The sequence below is a fragment of the Cynoglossus semilaevis genome, chromosome 16 (genome assembly GCF_000523025.1).
Source record: "Cynoglossus semilaevis isolate Cse_v1.0 chromosome 16, Cse_v1.0, whole genome shotgun sequence".
NCBI classification, from domain to species: Eukaryota; Metazoa; Chordata; class Actinopteri; order Pleuronectiformes; family Cynoglossidae; genus Cynoglossus; species Cynoglossus semilaevis.
The window spans coordinates 10,167,887-10,185,948 of NC_024322.1; the positions used below are offsets into that span (position 1 = coordinate 10,167,887).

Consider the following 18,062-nt stretch of genomic DNA (forward strand, 5'->3'; position numbering starts at 1 on the left):
ATATATGTATATATGTATATATATATATAGCTATAGATATAGATATATATATATATGACTTATACCAAGATTATCAAATTCCTTAGTTTCCTCATCTGAAATCTCTCAGTTGAAAAACAATACAAAATAAAGGTGCAAGATGAGACTTGGCCCAAAAACTATGCAGCAGTATCCATTGTACTGCATTAGCAATTACTGTTCAAGGCTGTCTTGGCCTTTGACTCTTTAATGTCCTCACATTTGAGATGGTCAATTATTAAAAGAGGAAAAAAAGATGAAGGGAATACAACGACAGAGACAAAGACAAAACTAGACGAAACAAGAGGAAGAAATACAGGATGTGCAAAACACGTAGGTACGTGACTGAAGGGGAGAAATACTGACTGTGTACTGACCAGCGAAAGAAATACCTGGACTGCTGTGACTCATGGAACACTGTGTGCTGTCCTTAAAATGGCCTTGCTAATGCTTTGTGAGCATGTCTCACTGATTATGTCATCATGATAGTCTAGAGCAGATGTATTTCGGTTGTAAATATAATTTATTTAAGAGATTTAAAAAAAATGTGCATTGCCCTAACTGACGGAGATTTTAAAAAAATGTGCATTGCCCTAACTGACGCCTAAAGCTATGCAATCAAATAAAAAAAAATTGATTTGTTTTATTGTTTTTGGGTAGGTTTTAATGGGGAGGTAAGCAAAGAAAGAAAAAAATGTTCATCAGTGATTTCAGTAAAAAAAAATCTGAGTCATCTTGTCGTCCTGTTTTGGCTCCAGTCTCTACCAGAAACCCACATCCCCAGCTATGCCGGCAGCCTTCATCTAAAGAAGTCCCTGGTGCCGGCGCTCTACAGAGTTATTCAGGACCCCAACAATGAGGTGAGGCAGAGGGCACACGCATAATTCAGCTCAGTGTGCTGCTCATGACTCATGCACACGACACATGATGTGAACCTCACAGCCAGGTCTGCACACAGTACACGTGCACACTCAAACACAAGCACGCAGATCTGTGGGAGAGTGTCATAGACGGGCAAAAGTGCCACTCATATAACCTGTGCTTTGGCACACAGTGTTCTGCAGCTCTCTCACACAGACTGACTATCTGCAGCCCACACTGGGGAAACAGACCTGAAATTTAAACACAAAAACTCTAGTTAGTCTACAAAACGTAATCCCTTAAAAATACATAAATAAAAAATATGTATATATATATATGTATATATGTATGTATATATGTATATGTGTGTATATGTATATATATGTATATGTGTATGTATATATGTATATATATATGTATGTATATCTATTTATATATATATGTGTGTGTATATATATAGTCATGCCCCCTTATATATGTATGTAATTGTTTCCTCCTTTCCTGTCTGGTCCAACTGTGCTATTGAACAACTATGGGTTGTCAAATACCATCAGTTATTGGATTTGCGGTGCGTGGACTTTAATGTTTTGCGTTCGGGTCGATCGGTTTTCCCACTGATTTACACAAAGGGTCAAACTCCGAGCCGAGGTTTATTAATGAGTTACGTCTGATTTCAGGTCAGTTACGGCACACACACTAGAGTCTGGGCAGAATAAACACATTGACTGGGCTGGCTCCACTGAGAATACATCTGAGCAGACTTTATTGTAGTGATTTATCCCCTCTGCTCCCAAACACCTCCCACTACTGAGCAGCCGCAACAAGGCTTTCCAGTCCCTCCTATCATTATGGATGGAGTCCATTCATTGTTTTGAAATAAGATCTCTGATGTAGATTCTTCGCTTAGACAGGTTCCAGTATGGTACTGTAAATCAATGAAACACTTCATTATCAGGGTAATACATATCTTCATTCTCTATTTTGCTGAACCATATTTCTTTGATTGCAGTGTAACTCCAGGTTGATCAATCTGTGATTTTAGATTTTAAAATGCTCTAATTAGTATTATTAAAAAAACGATTCCATCACTAGCCTCATGTTCTATTAAACCAGTGCTTCTTAATTATTTTCAGTCATGCCCCCTCGCCCCCCCGACTCACATCCCCCTGAATTGAAATACTATTAAGAACCTGATAACATAACATGATAACATGATTTTTTATCTGTACAAACCAGTGTATGAGTTGCTGCCACCTAGTGACTGGAGGCTTGTTATCATTCAAGCATTACAGCAGTGGTACACTTACGTCCAGCATGCCATATTCCATTGGAAGTCCCTCACGTCCCATCTGGCACCTCAACACGCCCCCCCAGGGGTGCCCGCCCCACTATTTGAGAAGTACTGTATTAAACTAATTAACATCATCGTCTGTCTTCTGGTGCAGCTGCTGGAGCCTGTCTGCCACCAGCTGTTTGAGCTGTACCGGAGCTCTGAAGACCGCCTGAGACGTTTCACTCTGCAGTTCCTGCCTGAGCTGGTGTGGGTTTATCTGCGTGTAACGGCCAGCAGGGATCGCCAGAGCAATGGCTGCATCGAGGCGCTTCTTTTAGGAATCTATAATCTGGTGAGTGGAGTCTTTTTTTTTTTAATTGGTGACTTGGCATAGGTTTGTTATGAGATACTTTAGGTAAAATCAAGGACACTTTAGTCATATTATACCACCAAACAACACAATAACAAAGGCTTTCATTCAAGGTTTGAAAACTGTCTACGTAAGGAGCGTTTTGTTTCCCATGCGTCGTTTAAGGAAAAACTTAAAAACAGATGACTGATTTTCCAGTCATGGAACATATGGAAAAATAGAAAAACACATGAGTTATCCTGGAAAATTCTCTGTCCTCCATGCTCATCTGTGCATTGTGAAAGACGACAAATGGATTTAAAGTATATGTGCATGGAACTGGAAGTATTAAAACACATTGTTTCTGTGCTTCCAGTCAGTGCAGCGCCCCCGTGTGACACTACCGACCAACCATATTGCATGTTACCTCAGAGCAGCTCTTCAGTTCCTAGTTCTCAGTCGACTTTATCTTTAGATTTAGCGACGTGTCCGACCTTGTTCAAGACTCGACACCTGGAGCCCAGTCTTTAACCCCGGGACATTCACTGTTAAAAGCATATATTTCTTCTAAGGTTTAAGCAAACTTTGGTCAGTTTTACAGTCCTTTAAAAATAATCACTAGCTCTAACTCTTTAAAGCCATGTTTGTAAAAAAAAAAAACAGACACAGGTGGAGCTTCAGTGAGGCTGCTTGAGTGAGTGTTGACAAGAAAAACGATCTGGAGGGAAAAGCCCAGTTAATGGCTAAGACAAGGGATGGATTGCATCATGAGGAAACACCCTTGGGGGAACAAGCTAAGAGCTGTAGATATCAATAGAAAGAGCACCATGTGATCTGGCACAGCTAAAGGTATATCTATGCATAATTTAGGCTTTCTACCACCACACACACACATGCACACTGAATATGATCGTAGGCCTCTGTAAAGTGCTGACTGCTCTGATAAACAGCTTTTGCTCTCAACAGCCACATCAGATATTCAGAGATATACTGCTGCCTTTAAAGGGCAGGACAAGGCTTGGACCGAATATCAGAGGAAGTGTGTTATAAAAGCCTCTCAAGCACCGCATTTTCAAAATCACCGACACTTGGATGGAAGAAAAGAATCACTTTCGGCCTCTCTTTTCATCAGTCAGTAGACAACGTAGTGATTTTGTCCATCTGTTTTACATTGGTTTCCCTTCTTTACAGTGCATTACCCACTTTGGGATTTAGAAACTCCTTCCACTTCTGACAAGTATTGTAGTGATAGGTCTAAGAAATGTTTTTTTGTGCATAGCATTTGTCGCTATTTCTGTTGGACAGAGTCGGTCAACGATGTCTACCAGCCCGCCACCGAGTAGATACAGTTGGTTTGTTGAAAAAAATCCATTCAGCTGCTTGTAATTGGTTTACAGTGCAGAGAAGAGGGAATAACGAGTGTTTCCAATGAGCTAATAAGGGCTAAAGCATTAAAAACACGTGGTTATTCTATCGAGTGTGACTGGTGGGGACGCTCGGCTCATTACACATACTTTATTTTCCATTGCATTGCCATTTCCGCAAATGGCCTGACTTTAGAGTGATCACAGTCAATAACGCATGCCAGCATGGACCATGACATTGGGTTGTACTGTGTGCCAGTAAATGTTCCAGCTGACCCAGGGAGAAGAATTTCATTGGACTTAGATTAGAATTATAAATTGTCTTTTTTGTACACAACTGCTTGTTTCTCTTCCCCACAGTGTCACAGAATTTTGTCTCACTTTTATGTTGCAGGAAATTGTGGACAAAGATGGCAACAGCAAACTCCTGTCCTTTACAATTCCATCGCTGTCCAAACCATCAATATATCACGAGGTAAAAACTCTTTCTGTTCCATCAGTCAATAGTTCTCACCAGGCCTGCCCTCTGAATGAAACCTACTGTGTACTATCATTTATTTTAGCACATTGTACAGCCTCTTCCTTCTTCTTGCTTTAAACTTCTATTTAACGTATAACAACTCCTCAGTGTCCAACACTCACAAAGGGTCCATTTCTTTAACGTTGCCTCTAAGGCTTCTCCACGTATGTGTACGAAGGTGTCGGCATACTTTGAATGTTTAGACCAGAGCATGTGATGGAGTGGAAGATAGGGTAATATTTTTATTATATAAGTGTAAGGTTAATGTGTGAGAGCTGTGTACGAGCCAAGAATACTCAAATGAACAGAAGTCACATCAGTACCAATACCAGAATGGTCTTAGTGATTGTCACAGCGGGTTAGACAGACAAACCACATATTTAACACAACCAGCTGTCAGAAAAGGAGGGAAGGTAGTGATGATTTAAAACACCGTTCTCAAAGTGGGGGGCGCTTCCGGCATGACAACATCTAAACTAGAAGAACGTTGTCCATATACAATGGAAATGAACTCTTCTACGGCAGAAGGTGTTTGAGGTATGATAGTGATAGATGTGGTTGTCCAATGGGGATATTCCCATCCCCATTGGACAACCACAGGGCTGGGAATTGTGTTAGGTTCAAATTCACCAGACATGCTAACCTTAGATTATTTAGAGTTCACACAGAGCTAGTTTGTCCTGTTGGCCTTTTTATCCTGATACCAAGGCAGTGCAATATATTTTTATATAGTACGATGACCCTCAGTGGCTGCCGCTCTCGGTGTGTTGGTGAGTATTGATGAGACTCGTGTGCTGTGGGCGATTTATCGCAGTAATTACCAGCCCCAGAGAGTCTCCCCCTCACTCTGAAAGAGAGAAAGAAAGCAGGGAGGCAGAGGAGGAGCTGTGCTGAGGGTGCGTGCACACGTGCTTGAACATGCAGAGCTTTTCATTCTCACACAGCAGCTCTGCACTTCACATGACTTTATCGCCACGCCTCCGGCATTATCATAAACTCAAGTCAGCCTTTCAGTGAATGAACGACTCTGCCCTTCCTCTACAATTAGTCCTTCAATAAAACGTTAAGAAGACAACAGAACAAAAGTACACACCATGTCTTTTATAAGTTTTGAACCTTGTTCTATGTTTTAAGAGAGGTTGAAGAAGTAATAGCCATGATAATATATGTATTATAACTGTTATTCTCACTGGACAAAAGAAATTCAGTTACAAATGTAGACAGTTTCTACACAGTGGCACAAAAGTTCCATGCTCCACTACTGGGGTCCGCTCACCACTACACTAATTTTAGAGCTTTTTGATGAGGGAGGGTTTATAACGTGCCTTAAGAAAAGGAAGTTGTGATCAAAGAAGGGTTTATAACGTGCCTTAAGAACAGGAAGTTGTGATCAAAGTGATCAGTTTGATGACATTTCATTGTCAAAAAAAAAAAACCCACACATGGCTCAATAAATACAAGATGTTGCTTTTGCTTATGTGTTTAATCCTTAATTGGATTGGAATAGATGGGATTGTTAGGGATTAAAACCCAGAAGACAATCCAACTGTCACCAATAGCTTGCAGAAGTTACTGCACTTGAGGTAGTGAGAAGATAGTAGAAGTCTTCGTGAAAATGGAATCATTTTATAAATTCTCAGACTGTTAGACTCCGAGAGTCAAAGGCCTAAGGCCTGAAGTCTAATCTGATTTCACTGCAGTGAAATGTAAACACACCTACAACAGTTCCTTTTTCTAAAGCACAGTCTCTGTGAGTCAGTTAATAATTTGAAGGGCACCTCAACTCGTTAGCACCTGCGTGGCCTTCAATGACTTCAGTGCCAACAGAACAGTGACAGGTTATTAAGAGCCAACAAGTGTTTAATTAAGTGTGTGTGCGTGTGTGTGTGTGTTTAGCCTTCTAGTCTGGGGTCCATAGCACTGACGGAGGGAGCCCTCTGCCAACACGACCTGATTCGGGTGGTGTACAGTGGCCTCCACCCTCAGAGAGAGACCTTCACAGCCCAGAACAGGTACTGCTGCAGCTCAGCCAGCTGTTTACTGGAAGTCCATCATTTCATCATACATCAAGAGATAAGTTTGCTTCGTCTACAACAGAGGTGTCAAACTCATTTTGACCCACGGGCCGCATACAACTACTACAACTAGTTAGACTATAATAAAAACAAGATTATTAGATATTATTATTATTATTATTATTTATTCATATTTAACACCGCAGGCCGGATTTAAAACCCAAGAGGGCTGGTTTTGGCCCCCGGGCCTTATGTTTGACACCTGTGGTCTAGAGATTGAAGTATTAGGACAAAAGAAAGTTGTTTTTTTTTAAATAACAATAGCATTTGTTCTACCTTGCTGCTAGATCTCTTCCAGTCAGACTTTATACTGAGTGTATTTTGCTTGAGCCCACCCTCAAAATTTCAAATTCAAGGCACGGAGATGGCACGGCTGCAGAGATGCCTCAGGATCCTCGATAGATGCAGTCGATGAGGTTGCCCTTCTGCCTGTCCGTCATTTACTTATTCACAGACAGAGTTTCCTCGTTTCTGGTTCTGAGCAAAATTAATCAGCGTATTATCAACAAAAAACTCAGGCCATATATTCCTTTATAAATCACCTTAATTCTCATTATTAATGATCTGTTAAAACTAATCTGAATTAGTTTCTCAGTATTTTTTTTTCTTTCTGATTATGGTCGCTGCAGGTTTGAGGTGCTGTGTTTCCTAATGCTGTGCTACAACTCTGCTGTGGTCTACATGCCCCTGTCTTCCTACCAGTCCGTCTGCAGGATGAGCTCACGGTAAGAGAGACGTTTGTGGTTATGGGTGTCCTCCTCAGTCCTTCCCTCATCTCACACTGTTAACTTCCTGGAATGAGGATTAAATCACCGTTGTCCTGCTGCTGTACACTCACCTCCACACCAACTGATCTCCTACCTGGAAGAGTTGTGTGTGATTTCACTGAAGGTCAGTCAGGTGGCTGCCTGTCATCGCCTTGTGTTTGCTTGGAACCGTCTGACGAGAAAGGATTGAAGAGAAATACACAATACGACGCTGTGTGCTGACTGACTCCACCGCCCAGTGATTTTGTTCAGCTTAAGGATGTGGACAGTTCAGGATATGAAGACGTAACAGACACATCGTACTGTGGAAGCTCAGTCTAGACAGACGTTCTACTGTGAGATCTCCATTGTACGTGGAACAATGCTCTGAACGTGAACTCTCCGCCGTCTGATCTGACCAGACCTCCGACTGCAAAGGAGTTAAACTTCGACTTCCTTTTCCGAGCGTTTGCTGTGTTTCATCATTGTTCCTCCAGCAGTCATTTATCTTGCCTTTATTTGTTCTCTATCTCATCTGTGATCTCACATACTTCCTAAGTTGGCACAGAATTAAAAAGAAAATGATAAAGGTTTTGTCTTGTAATTTCCTCTTGTTTTGACTTTGTGAACCTTGTGTGTCCCACTGCGTTCTCGCCACAGGTTGTGCATTTGTGGCTTCCCTCGGCAGCAGCAGAAGCTGTGGAGAGAACCCTGCAACCGTGTGCTCCTGGACCCAGAGTTCATGGTCCAGATGCTAACTGCTGTGTATCATGCCATGTAAGTAGACCAGAAAATGCTTAATTTATCATGTTGTAACGACAATATTGGAAATTTAAAATATTTTATATACCGCAAAAACCCGCGATAGAGCGAAAAATCTGCAATACAAGAATACATTTAAAATACAGATAGGGCCTCCCTGCACAGACCGATACACATCAGGAGTGTAATGTGGACGCAGATGATGTCATTCCCCCGTGAGGACGGCGGTTGTAAAGCTGATTATGGCTCCTTGATGACAGCTCATCGTCAGAGATGGATCCCCTGATGCTGCACCGACTAGAATCACTACTGTTATGGATTCTGTAGTAAGGAGAGTGGGACGGAATGAATGTGCATACTGCATCATCACCCCCCTGAGGTTACACTGCAGCATTAAGAAGATGGAAACACTCAGAGCTGCTAGAAAAGAAAAAAAACAAAACAAATAAAGGCAAAAAATCACCGACAGTGCTTCGAGGTGACAAATAAAGGCAAAAAATCACCGGCAGTGCTTCGAGGTGTGAGGGTGGAATATTAGTGTTTTAGTATAGGTCAGGGGTCACCAACTGTACAGTATTTGTTGGAGGTCTAGACACCATGGGGGCCGGACACTCGTCTAACATTATTATATTATGTTGTATTATTTTTGGAATCCAGCGGGCGGATTCAGCCCACGGGCCGTCATTTGGTGATGACTGCTGTAGATCATAGCGGTGGAAATGTTGTATGCACCTGAGAAGTCTAGTGTGAAGGGCGGACTCGCATTAATCCAGAGCTCCATTCTTCAGTACGAAGCTCCGCACTTGACATGGATTCACTTAAGATTCAGGATATTATGGCCCCAGGTGAAGTAAAGAGGTGCTCAGTTCGTATCATCCCTTTTAGTTCTATTTCCTGTTTCAGGTTTGGAACATGATGTAAGGATTTGGTGAGATCAGAGCACCTGTTTTTATCAGATTATTCAAAACAGTCTTTTCATCTCGAGACTAAAAGGAACGAAAGGCTTTGGTCTTGGGTTGTGTCATTGTTGCATTTGTGAGGAGAGATCAAAGAGCGTCCAGCCACGTGTCTTTGTTCTCGTTTTTTCTTTAATTATTAATTAATCATTTTTCCAGTTATTCCCTTATCTCTTTGACTAAATCTGGTTAGTCTTCATGATTGTTTCACTCACGGTAAGTTAAATAACTGGCATAATTATACGTGTTTTATTCTCTGGTGCATTTTCAATCCATAATTATACAACAGTGTTTTATTCTCTGGTGCATTTTCAATACATGGTTTTTATCCCTCACTTGATTCATTCATCACATTAAGGACCAAAAAAGGAGCATTAATGAAAAAACTATTTATTTGGGTTTCTACTTATAACCTTTTCTTCATCCTGGCTACAGTTGTTGGGGACGTGACCCAGAAATCAAGGCAGCTTGTCAACAGCTCCTGTTCACGCAGAGCCTTACATGACTTCTTACATGCCAATGTGACGTGAATATATGTGTCCTGCTGTGATTTCCAGATACAATGGGGAGTGGGAGATGGGGCGGGAAGCTCTGGAGGACATTCTATACAGAGCTCAGCTGGAGCTGTACTCCCAGCCTATCCTGGTAAGACCTCGAGCCTGGGGTGCATGGTGTTTAATTACAGCCACATTTACAACTACATTATCACAGCTTCACTAAGTGTTGAATCAAAATGAAACATAAATACAACAGTATGCTTGGGTATCATTTTTTTTTATTTCTTATATTTATATTTTGCTTCTCAAACACGGCCTTTTTGAGTGGGGTTATTATAGATTGCATTTCAAATAAGATTTTTAGCAATTAGTTTTTCTTGACATAATTGGTACGTGCTCTGCAGCCTTAGGTCCATTTTGCTTACCTATAAAACTTAATATGATGAACGCTTATTAGTGTTTTTTTTTTTTACTTTGTAATATATATTATAAATATTTATATTTTTGTAATGTACATTTTTGTATATAATAATATATATACTGTATTTATACAGTATATATATTAAATGTATATAATGTAGACACATTTTATTATTTTTTGTGATATAAATGTTTAATTTTGTAATATAAATTACAAAGCAGCCAATGAGCTTCATGTAATGCAGCTTTTGACCTATAGGAGTAGACTTGCTGTATTATCTTGAAACTACTGTGATACTCATAGATCTTCAGCATTTTACTTTCTCCTGGGATAAGGTGTAAACGAGGGTAATTTATAAAGTCTTTAACCATTTTCAGATCAAAACTTTTCCTTAATATTCCCTTCTCTGCATTGATCTGCCTTCATATGTGTCGTATGTCATGTCCAGTTGGGCAACGCCATGAGGAACTCGCTGCCAGACAATGCTCCCACTGAGCCACAGGGGCGCAAGGTGCTTCAGGTGGAAGTGACGCCCACCGTCAGTCGCATCTCTATCTCAGCCATCACCACCGCTTCCATACGGCGCCACCGCTGGAGGAGAGAGGGTAAGACAAAAAAAAAAGAAAAAGCAGAAAAAGAAAGTCTTTTGTTTCAGATCAACTCACAGAAGTGGAGCAGAACAGATCGCTGGTCATGTGACCGCAAAATGTATGAATGGCAATACGTTTCATTAATTTCTTTTTGCAGCAGGTAGAGGAAAGGAGCTGCAGACAGAAATAGAGTTTGTTTTACAAGTGTTGACTCATGGCAAAGGAAAAAAGGAAGAAAAGAGAAGGAAAAACCAATCACACCATTAGTGTTATCCTAATGGTGTTTCATGTCCGCCATTATACGTAACTGTGATCATATAGTCGCTGTGTTGCAGTACCATTTAATGCTTTTCTTTGTGCATCTCGTCTGTGTCCTGTGCAGTTTATCATAAGTTTCCAATTTAATTTTAATTTTTTTTAAAAATCTGCTCATCCTATTATACCCAGTAAATGGGTTATGGATGGAGTTCACTTAAAAAGTGAACATTTCATTATATTTTCTTTTATATACTTTGGTAATCCATCATTGGCCTGGAGGGGGCCATGATCAGACCCCTATTGGTTAAAGCCTGCTGCCTCTAAAGAAACACGTTTTCCTCGTCTGTGTTGTTGACTCCCAGATTGTTTTGACTACTCAACCGAAGCAGAGTTGAGCCTCGCCATCAATCCACCTAGCTTGGCTCAACACCACCACCACCACCTCCACCACCACCACAGTCTCTGGGACGCAGCAGCCAAAGAAGACCGGAGAGAGCACGCTCACAGCCACCACAGCAGCAGCAGCAGCATCATTCCCCCCATCACACTGGAGGGTAGGGGGCAGGGGTGGACACGCAGGGGCAGGGGCGCACGCGCAGGGCAGAGAGGGTCTTGAGGATGCGTGCGCTCTGCATATACATTCTCTTCATGCTCCTCTTTAACCTGAGGGGGCGTAACTGTGCATTTTCCATGTTTTGGCCTTCCTGTCACTTCCCCCAGAATCTACACTAACTCATCCAGAGTGATCCTATAAACCAACCACTAAGTCCCCTACAACTACATCGCTGCTATCTTTCATTGAACTAAGGATTGGATGGGTCGCCAGTTCTGGGTTTGAAGGAAGTGTGGGTGGTGGCCACTTTGCATGGACAGTTATCTCATCATATCCTGCTTTCATCACTGTACAGTGGTCCCTCTCCTATCGCGGTAGTTGCGTTCCAAGACCCACTGCAAAATGGGAAAAATCGCAAAGTTGAGGCGAGGTAGTTATTATATTATTTACGTATATATTTACGAACCTGCCCCACACTGTTATCAATGGCGACGCAGAGCGAAGTGAACGAGGGAGTGGCCGACAGACAACGGGAGATGCTGAGAGTTGCTACGATGCATGAGCAATCAGCATGAGGAACAGAAGAGCATGTTCAATTAGCCAATAGTACACCGAGTTCACATTGCATTAGCCATTAGTATGCTGTGTACGATCCTGTCTAGGTAAACAAAGCTACCAGCAAAACTTATTTGCTGTATTTTGCGATAGCGAAAATTTCGCAAGATCGGATCAAAAAAAAAAATCTGCGATGTACTGAGGGAGCGAAAGGAGAACCACGATATAGAGAGGGAACACTGTATCTCCATTACCTGTCCTTGTCACTCACTGAGCATATTCAGTGCCCAAGCAGGTGTTCTCAAATATATATATATGTGTATATATATATATATTATTTTTTATTTGTTTTCTTTTTTATTGCTACCTGAAATCTCAATGGCAGCTCTTTGTGGCGTCTTATAGCATCTATAATTTAGCGCGCGGCCCCTATTATATTTCGTGTATTGTTTTGCCTGTATTTAGCTCAGTGAGTGGGAACAAGCTTTCCATCATGCATGCGCACGCTTCGCCAAACTCTGACAATTTCTGCTGCAACATGAAACCCTGGAACACTAACATTTTAAACAACGAGGCCAGAGACCACCAGCAGATGAGTACCGTTGCTAGTGAAGCTGTTCCCCTGCCAGGCCCACTTTGTCTTGTTGCCTGTTTGTTTGTTTGTTTGTTTCCATGTTTGGTCTTAAAACGACAAATGTTCAGATTCTGACTAATAACGTTCAGTGTTTGTCCATAACCATCCTCTCTTCTTCATGTCTTTCATTGACATCTTGGTTTTTTTTTTTACTTAATACAACTTTTTCTTACCAAATGTATAGTAGGTTGTAAAACGTTTGTTGATTGAATTAAGTTTTTTTTTTTCGGCCATAGAGTTTTATTTAAATGCAAAATAATTTGGCACATTTGATGTCTGCCGCCATTTAGTGGCATCGACAGAAATAGCTGGCGATTTGTTGTAATGCATGAAGCAGAAGGGTTGACATCAGTCTTTACCATACCTTGTACCAGTGTTTGGCAGGCTGGACTAAAAAGCCCAGCGGGCTGTAACTGGCCCACGGGTCAGAGTTTGCCTAGGGCTGCTGTATTATTATTGGGGAAACCCCTATGGGATTTTTGAAAACATCTTACACCAGAGCTGACGTGGTATTACATCCATTTTTGTCACTTGTTACATCAGTCTTTGTGGTTCTGCCTTTGTGCTGTTCCCCAGTAATGAAATAGAACAGTTTTATTTTTAGATCCAGCATTTTTACAGTGTGTACTTAAGCACACTGTGATGGGGAGGGGGCGTTCGTTATGGTTCCAGTTCGATATGAGAGATAACAGAATAAGGACAGGGGTTTCTCCGTGCTGACTAGAAGTTAGTCTGCGCAGTTGTTGCTAAAACACAGACACACACACACACACACACATACGAAACCCTCTAAATCACAGTTGTTTGTGAGGCTCGGGATTGTCCCGCACACTGGTCGGCTCAGCCCTGTGTGCTGTGTCAACTCCCACTAGTGCACTATTGATCCGACGGGGCATTTGGACCCGCCTCAGTGGTCCAAACAGATTTACTGGTTTGATGTCATGTGACGGAGCACGTGAGGGTCAGGCCACAGTACCAGGAGAAGTCAGGGACCAGGCAGGGGAGCATGTGTCTTCTACTCCATGTCATGTGCATGTCAGTCCCACGGGTTTCCTGTCGTCCACTTCTGCTTGTCCCGACATGCATGACAGAGACAGATGGTTGTTTCTCTGCCCCTCCTTTTACAAGCGTCGCCCTACATTTGGCGAGAAAATAACATGCTTCTTTTCTCCTCCCTGACTATATTTATTCTCCTTTCCTTTCCAGCTTTCAAACGAACAAAGGACTTAGATGATTAATTGCTTCAAATTGCCAGGCTGTGATTTTTTTTTTTCTTTTGGTTTTATTTTACTACTTAAAGGTTGGTGTGTAAGATTTTAGAATCATGTGAATCAGAGTAGCGAAGGTTAAATTCCCTGTTGCCTTAATTGTATCCTCTGGCACAAGAGTCATGTTTAATTTTATTCGAATTCCTTAATTTTATCAAAACTAATTAATAAAAAATAATTTAAACTGTTATTGAAAGGAACGGCCAGTTTGCCACCAGTGATTACCAAGTGGTGGCCGGCAGGCAGAATCCGGCCTACCAGCCATCAAAGCTGGTCAAGTCAAATAATAACAAAAAATTTTATTTAGGTGAATCAGCTTGCAAATCACATCTTCAGGCATTCTTATTCGCAGCTCTTCTACATTCACCATTTGCAGTAAAATGTGAATTATTCTTATTAACTATAACTAAAGCTGACTTGAGGGGAAAAAAGGTTTCAGTTTGTTTATTTTTTCACAGATCAGTGTTTATATTAAAGACTTTCTGTCTTTCTCTCTCTCTCGGGGCATGTTCCTGTTCAGATGTGGACGGCATGAGTGGCGGAGATGATTCCTTTAACATCAACGACCCAGACGAGGGTTTCTCCTCAGGAGCTTCCAACAGCAGCCAGCCCAGCGGCAACAAGGCCTGCGGTAGTGTGGGGCCGAGGGGCGACAGCCTGAACAGCAGCAGTAGCAGCATCAAGAAAGCCATCGTAGCCCGACTGTCACGGGACAAGGACAAGGACAAGGACAAGGAGAAGGAGAAAGAACGGGAGAGATCCTCAGAAAAACCGGCTCATTTATCTGCGGAACCCCAGGCTCCTCCCAGGAGGCATCACCAGAGGCAGCAGTCGCCTCCAGCCAGCATCACCCTGGACGCCATCCAGCTGAGCCCCATACGGAAGCACCTGAGCTTCCCTGTGGGGCGAACACTGGTGCGGACTGGCAGCACCTCCTCCAGCAAGTCCTTTGATTTTATGAGCCTGAACCTGAACGAAGGCAAGGACGAGCAGGAGGAGCTGCTGGGAGGAATCGCAGACGAGGAAGAACACCTTCCAGTGGGGGGCGCCCACCGTCATTCCACCATCAGCTTGCAAGAGGAGTGCCTCATCAGGCCAGAGGAGGCGCAGAAGCTCCTGTCCCCTGGAGCTCCCCTCACCAAGCAGTCTCGCTCGCCCAGCTTCAACATGCAGATCATATCACAGGTGTAATGTGGAGTTCTTGGCCATGAAAGACACACACACACACGCAGAAAGTACAAAACACACACACATCCCGATGCAGTTTTTCCTTGTGACTCTTTACAGCTCTACTACTTCAACTACAGTCTACCTATTACCTGTGTGTGTGTGTGTGTATGTGTGCGTGCTTCTGTGTGTGTGCGTGCTTCTGTGTGTGTGCGTGCCTCTGTGTGTGTGTGTGTGTGCGTGCGTGTTTGTGTGCGTGTGTGTGTGTGTGTGTGTGTGTGTGTGTCTGTTAGTCCTAAACTAGAAATTTTATAATTGTGGCCTGCAGTTACTGAAAGTGCACCAGGAGTGAAGTAGTAGATAAAACCTTACTGTCCCCTGCTGTTACTACAGTGTAGTGGAAAAAAAAAAAAGCCGTTGAAATGGAAACGCAGTAAAAACATGGAGAGAAAAGTCATAAGGAGTCCACACTGACTGTAGTTCCTGACTGAAGGAGTCGTCATGAATCAGCAATAACAATCACCGTCGTTCATGTGGAGAGGAGTGAGTCTGAACTGTTGTCTCTTCATTCCCTCTGTCCTTCCTTCCTCCCTTCCTTTCTCTCTTCCTTCCTCTTTTCCTTCCTCTCTTCCTCCCTTCCTTCCCTGGTTTTCTTGGGCTCATGTGCAATCGTTCTTGCTGATTATCTTCCTTTTTTAAGTGCTGTCTTGTGGACAAGATTTCTTTAAATAATGGTTAATTACAATCCAAAGAAATTGTATGTTTTCTTGTTAGGATTTTGTTTTGGTCACCCCTCATTTTTTAAGTTTAATTTCAATGATCTGATTTAATCTACTGTTTTAATTGTTGAAAACCAAACTGATATTTGATACTCGTTTGTGTTCTTTTTTTTTTTTTCCTGGACTGTAGAAATCACTCCTGTGCAGCTACGAGAGAAAATTGATACTTGATTTAAAATCGAACTAACTGGACTAGTTTGCCGAGGAAGCTGAGGGTCGCCACTGTATGATATTCTGGATTGTTAATCTGGTTTAAAACCGTGTCACGGCTCAGATGAAAGCACTTGTTGGTGTCGTTTTTGTCTCAGTCTGTGCTGAGGCCGTGCTTGTGTCTAGTCAGTTGAACTGCTGCCCACTGGAGGCTTATTTTAGCCACTGTACGTCTGCTTTAACCGTGACGTCGGCTCCCGCTCTGCTCTCTGATTGGACGCTCGAGAAACATTTAGTTCTACCTCATTGCGTGTCCACCTGCTACATTCACACAGTCGGAAGCAGGATGTATTCTTAAAGGCATTATTACGGTTGAGGAGAAAAATGTTTTTTTTGTTTCTAGTATACTTAAGAAACTTACATTCATTAACGCTTTGCTTGATTTTGGTTTAAAAAACTGGTGAAAATCATAACCCCCTTTGAAAAATTACAATTGAATAACGATTAGTAAATATTCATTTAAACTAAAGTGGAACTCGAGGTTTATTTTTTATAAAATATAAGAAAATGTAATTACAAAATCAGTGTAATATAACCATATTGAAATATTGTAATAATATTGAAATTGAAACTTAATTCTCCCTCAGAAAACGTGTGTTGAGAATGAATCACTCTGTGTAAAAGAACTTAGAAAATACTTTGAACAGGATATCATTTAAAATACACATTTACTGGACTGAGATTGCAACAATATTTGAACCAGTAGATTATTCAAAGCTATCGACATTTCTTGTGCTTTTGCTTATGAAGACGCTGCGTCCTTGCATTTCACGTGACTAGCGTCAGGCGCAGAACTCAAGCTGCAGAACTGGAACCTGACAGTCTTTTTCAAACAACCACATGATGATTTTACCTCCATGTTCTGCTGGTCCTTTTTCTTACGTGGTGATGGTCTGAAGGTGCACTTCTGTTCGTGCATGACGTTGCATCCCGCCTGCTGTCAAAAGCCTGAGCACAGGTCATTCAGCTCAACTTATATATAGAGCGCCCCCTGCACAGACTGAGTGATTTTTTTTTTTTTTTTTTTTTTTAACCCGAATGGCTTGTATGCATGTGAAACGCCCCGTGGAGCACAGCTGGTTTTAAGCTGCGTAACTTGGCCAATACGTTTATGCCAGATGTGCCAATACACATGTATAATCTTAAATGTTTGTTTCGCTTGGGTGTCTTAATTTAAAATGCCTTCTTTTCGGTTGACTTGTCTTTTTTTTTTTTAATGAAATTAATTTATGACACCAAAAGTGAGATGTTTGGACAAACGGCTCCATTTGCCCTTAGTTGCCGCTTTGCCTTTTATTTTGCCCGTTTTTTGTCTTTCTTTCTCATTACGTGTGCGGCGCACTGTACTTCTGCTGTTGTTATTGAGCGTTGCTGTTAAAGGTGTCCGTGTGCTGTAGGTGTCAACTGCTGTGTTGTGCTCAAAGTCAACGGTGACTTGGTGTTGGTGACTTGGTGGTATGTTAAAAATCTCACACTCGTGCTCCTGCGCTCCTCCGAGCTCTGTGTGCTACATGTGCTTTATAAATATGTCAGACCAAAGAGCTTTAAGCACCAGCTCTTTGGTTCCTTCTCCTCCCTTTCCTCCTCCTGCTGGACTGGACTGAGAAGGAAGCAGGGTTTAAGGTGTAGCGACACACGAACACACTTTGACCTGCTCTGTCTGCTGTCATCCTCGTTACCATTTGATGTACTTTGTTGTAAGTGGAGTGGCACCTTAATGCTGGATTGTTTGTTTTTTGTTTGTTTTTTTAAACCTTGTCATGATGATAGTAATATATGAGCGATGCTGACTGAGATGAGCAGCAGGTCTGTACGCTTCTGTACATCCACCTTGGAGGAAATCACCTCAGTGTCTGGGTTTCTTTGTCTTATATACCAGGACAGGAAATGAACGTTGAATTATTTGGCAGAACCACAATAGAAAAATAATTAAATTAACCTACAAAATATTGTTGATTTAAAAGAATTTAAAATTGTGTTCGCTGTGTCAGCAACAGCTACCTCTGCTGGACAATGTTCATTTCCTGGCCTGCATGTAATAACTGGGCTTTGTCCATATACAGTAGAGTTAAATGCACTTTAATTCATCAACTCTCTCCTCAAGAGTTTATATATAGACGTTCACGCACGCACACATATATAAATATATATTAATGTATTTATATTTGTATACATGTATGTATAATATATATACATATATAATATA

The 18,062-nt window shown here is 41.7% G+C and overlaps 1 protein-coding gene across 3 annotated transcripts in view; it reads left to right on the forward strand.

The window, feature by feature from the left end:
* Window positions 1–17,717, forward strand: part of LOC103392052 (protein FAM126B) — a 31,811-nt gene extending 14,094 nt beyond the window's left edge. For 2 of the 3 annotated variants that reach the window (XM_008328575.3, XM_008328576.3), the window contains exons 4-13: window positions 777–878; window positions 2,325–2,504; window positions 4,260–4,340; window positions 6,282–6,397; window positions 7,090–7,185; window positions 7,867–7,983; window positions 9,482–9,569; window positions 10,291–10,447; window positions 11,053–11,244; window positions 14,221–17,717. In XM_008328575.3, the coding sequence (XP_008326797.1) occupies window positions 777–878; window positions 2,325–2,504; window positions 4,260–4,340; window positions 6,282–6,397; window positions 7,090–7,185; window positions 7,867–7,983; window positions 9,482–9,569; window positions 10,291–10,447; window positions 11,053–11,244; window positions 14,221–14,891 (1,800 nt within the window). In that variant the 3' untranslated portion in view covers window positions 14,892–17,717. The remainder of the gene's footprint in view (window positions 1–776; window positions 879–2,324; window positions 2,505–4,259; window positions 4,341–6,281; window positions 6,398–7,089; window positions 7,186–7,866; window positions 7,984–9,481; window positions 9,570–10,290; window positions 10,448–11,052; window positions 11,245–14,220) is intronic. The other variant, XM_008328577.3, reaches the window with a different exon arrangement.
* Window positions 17,718–18,062: the final 345 nt, after the last annotated feature.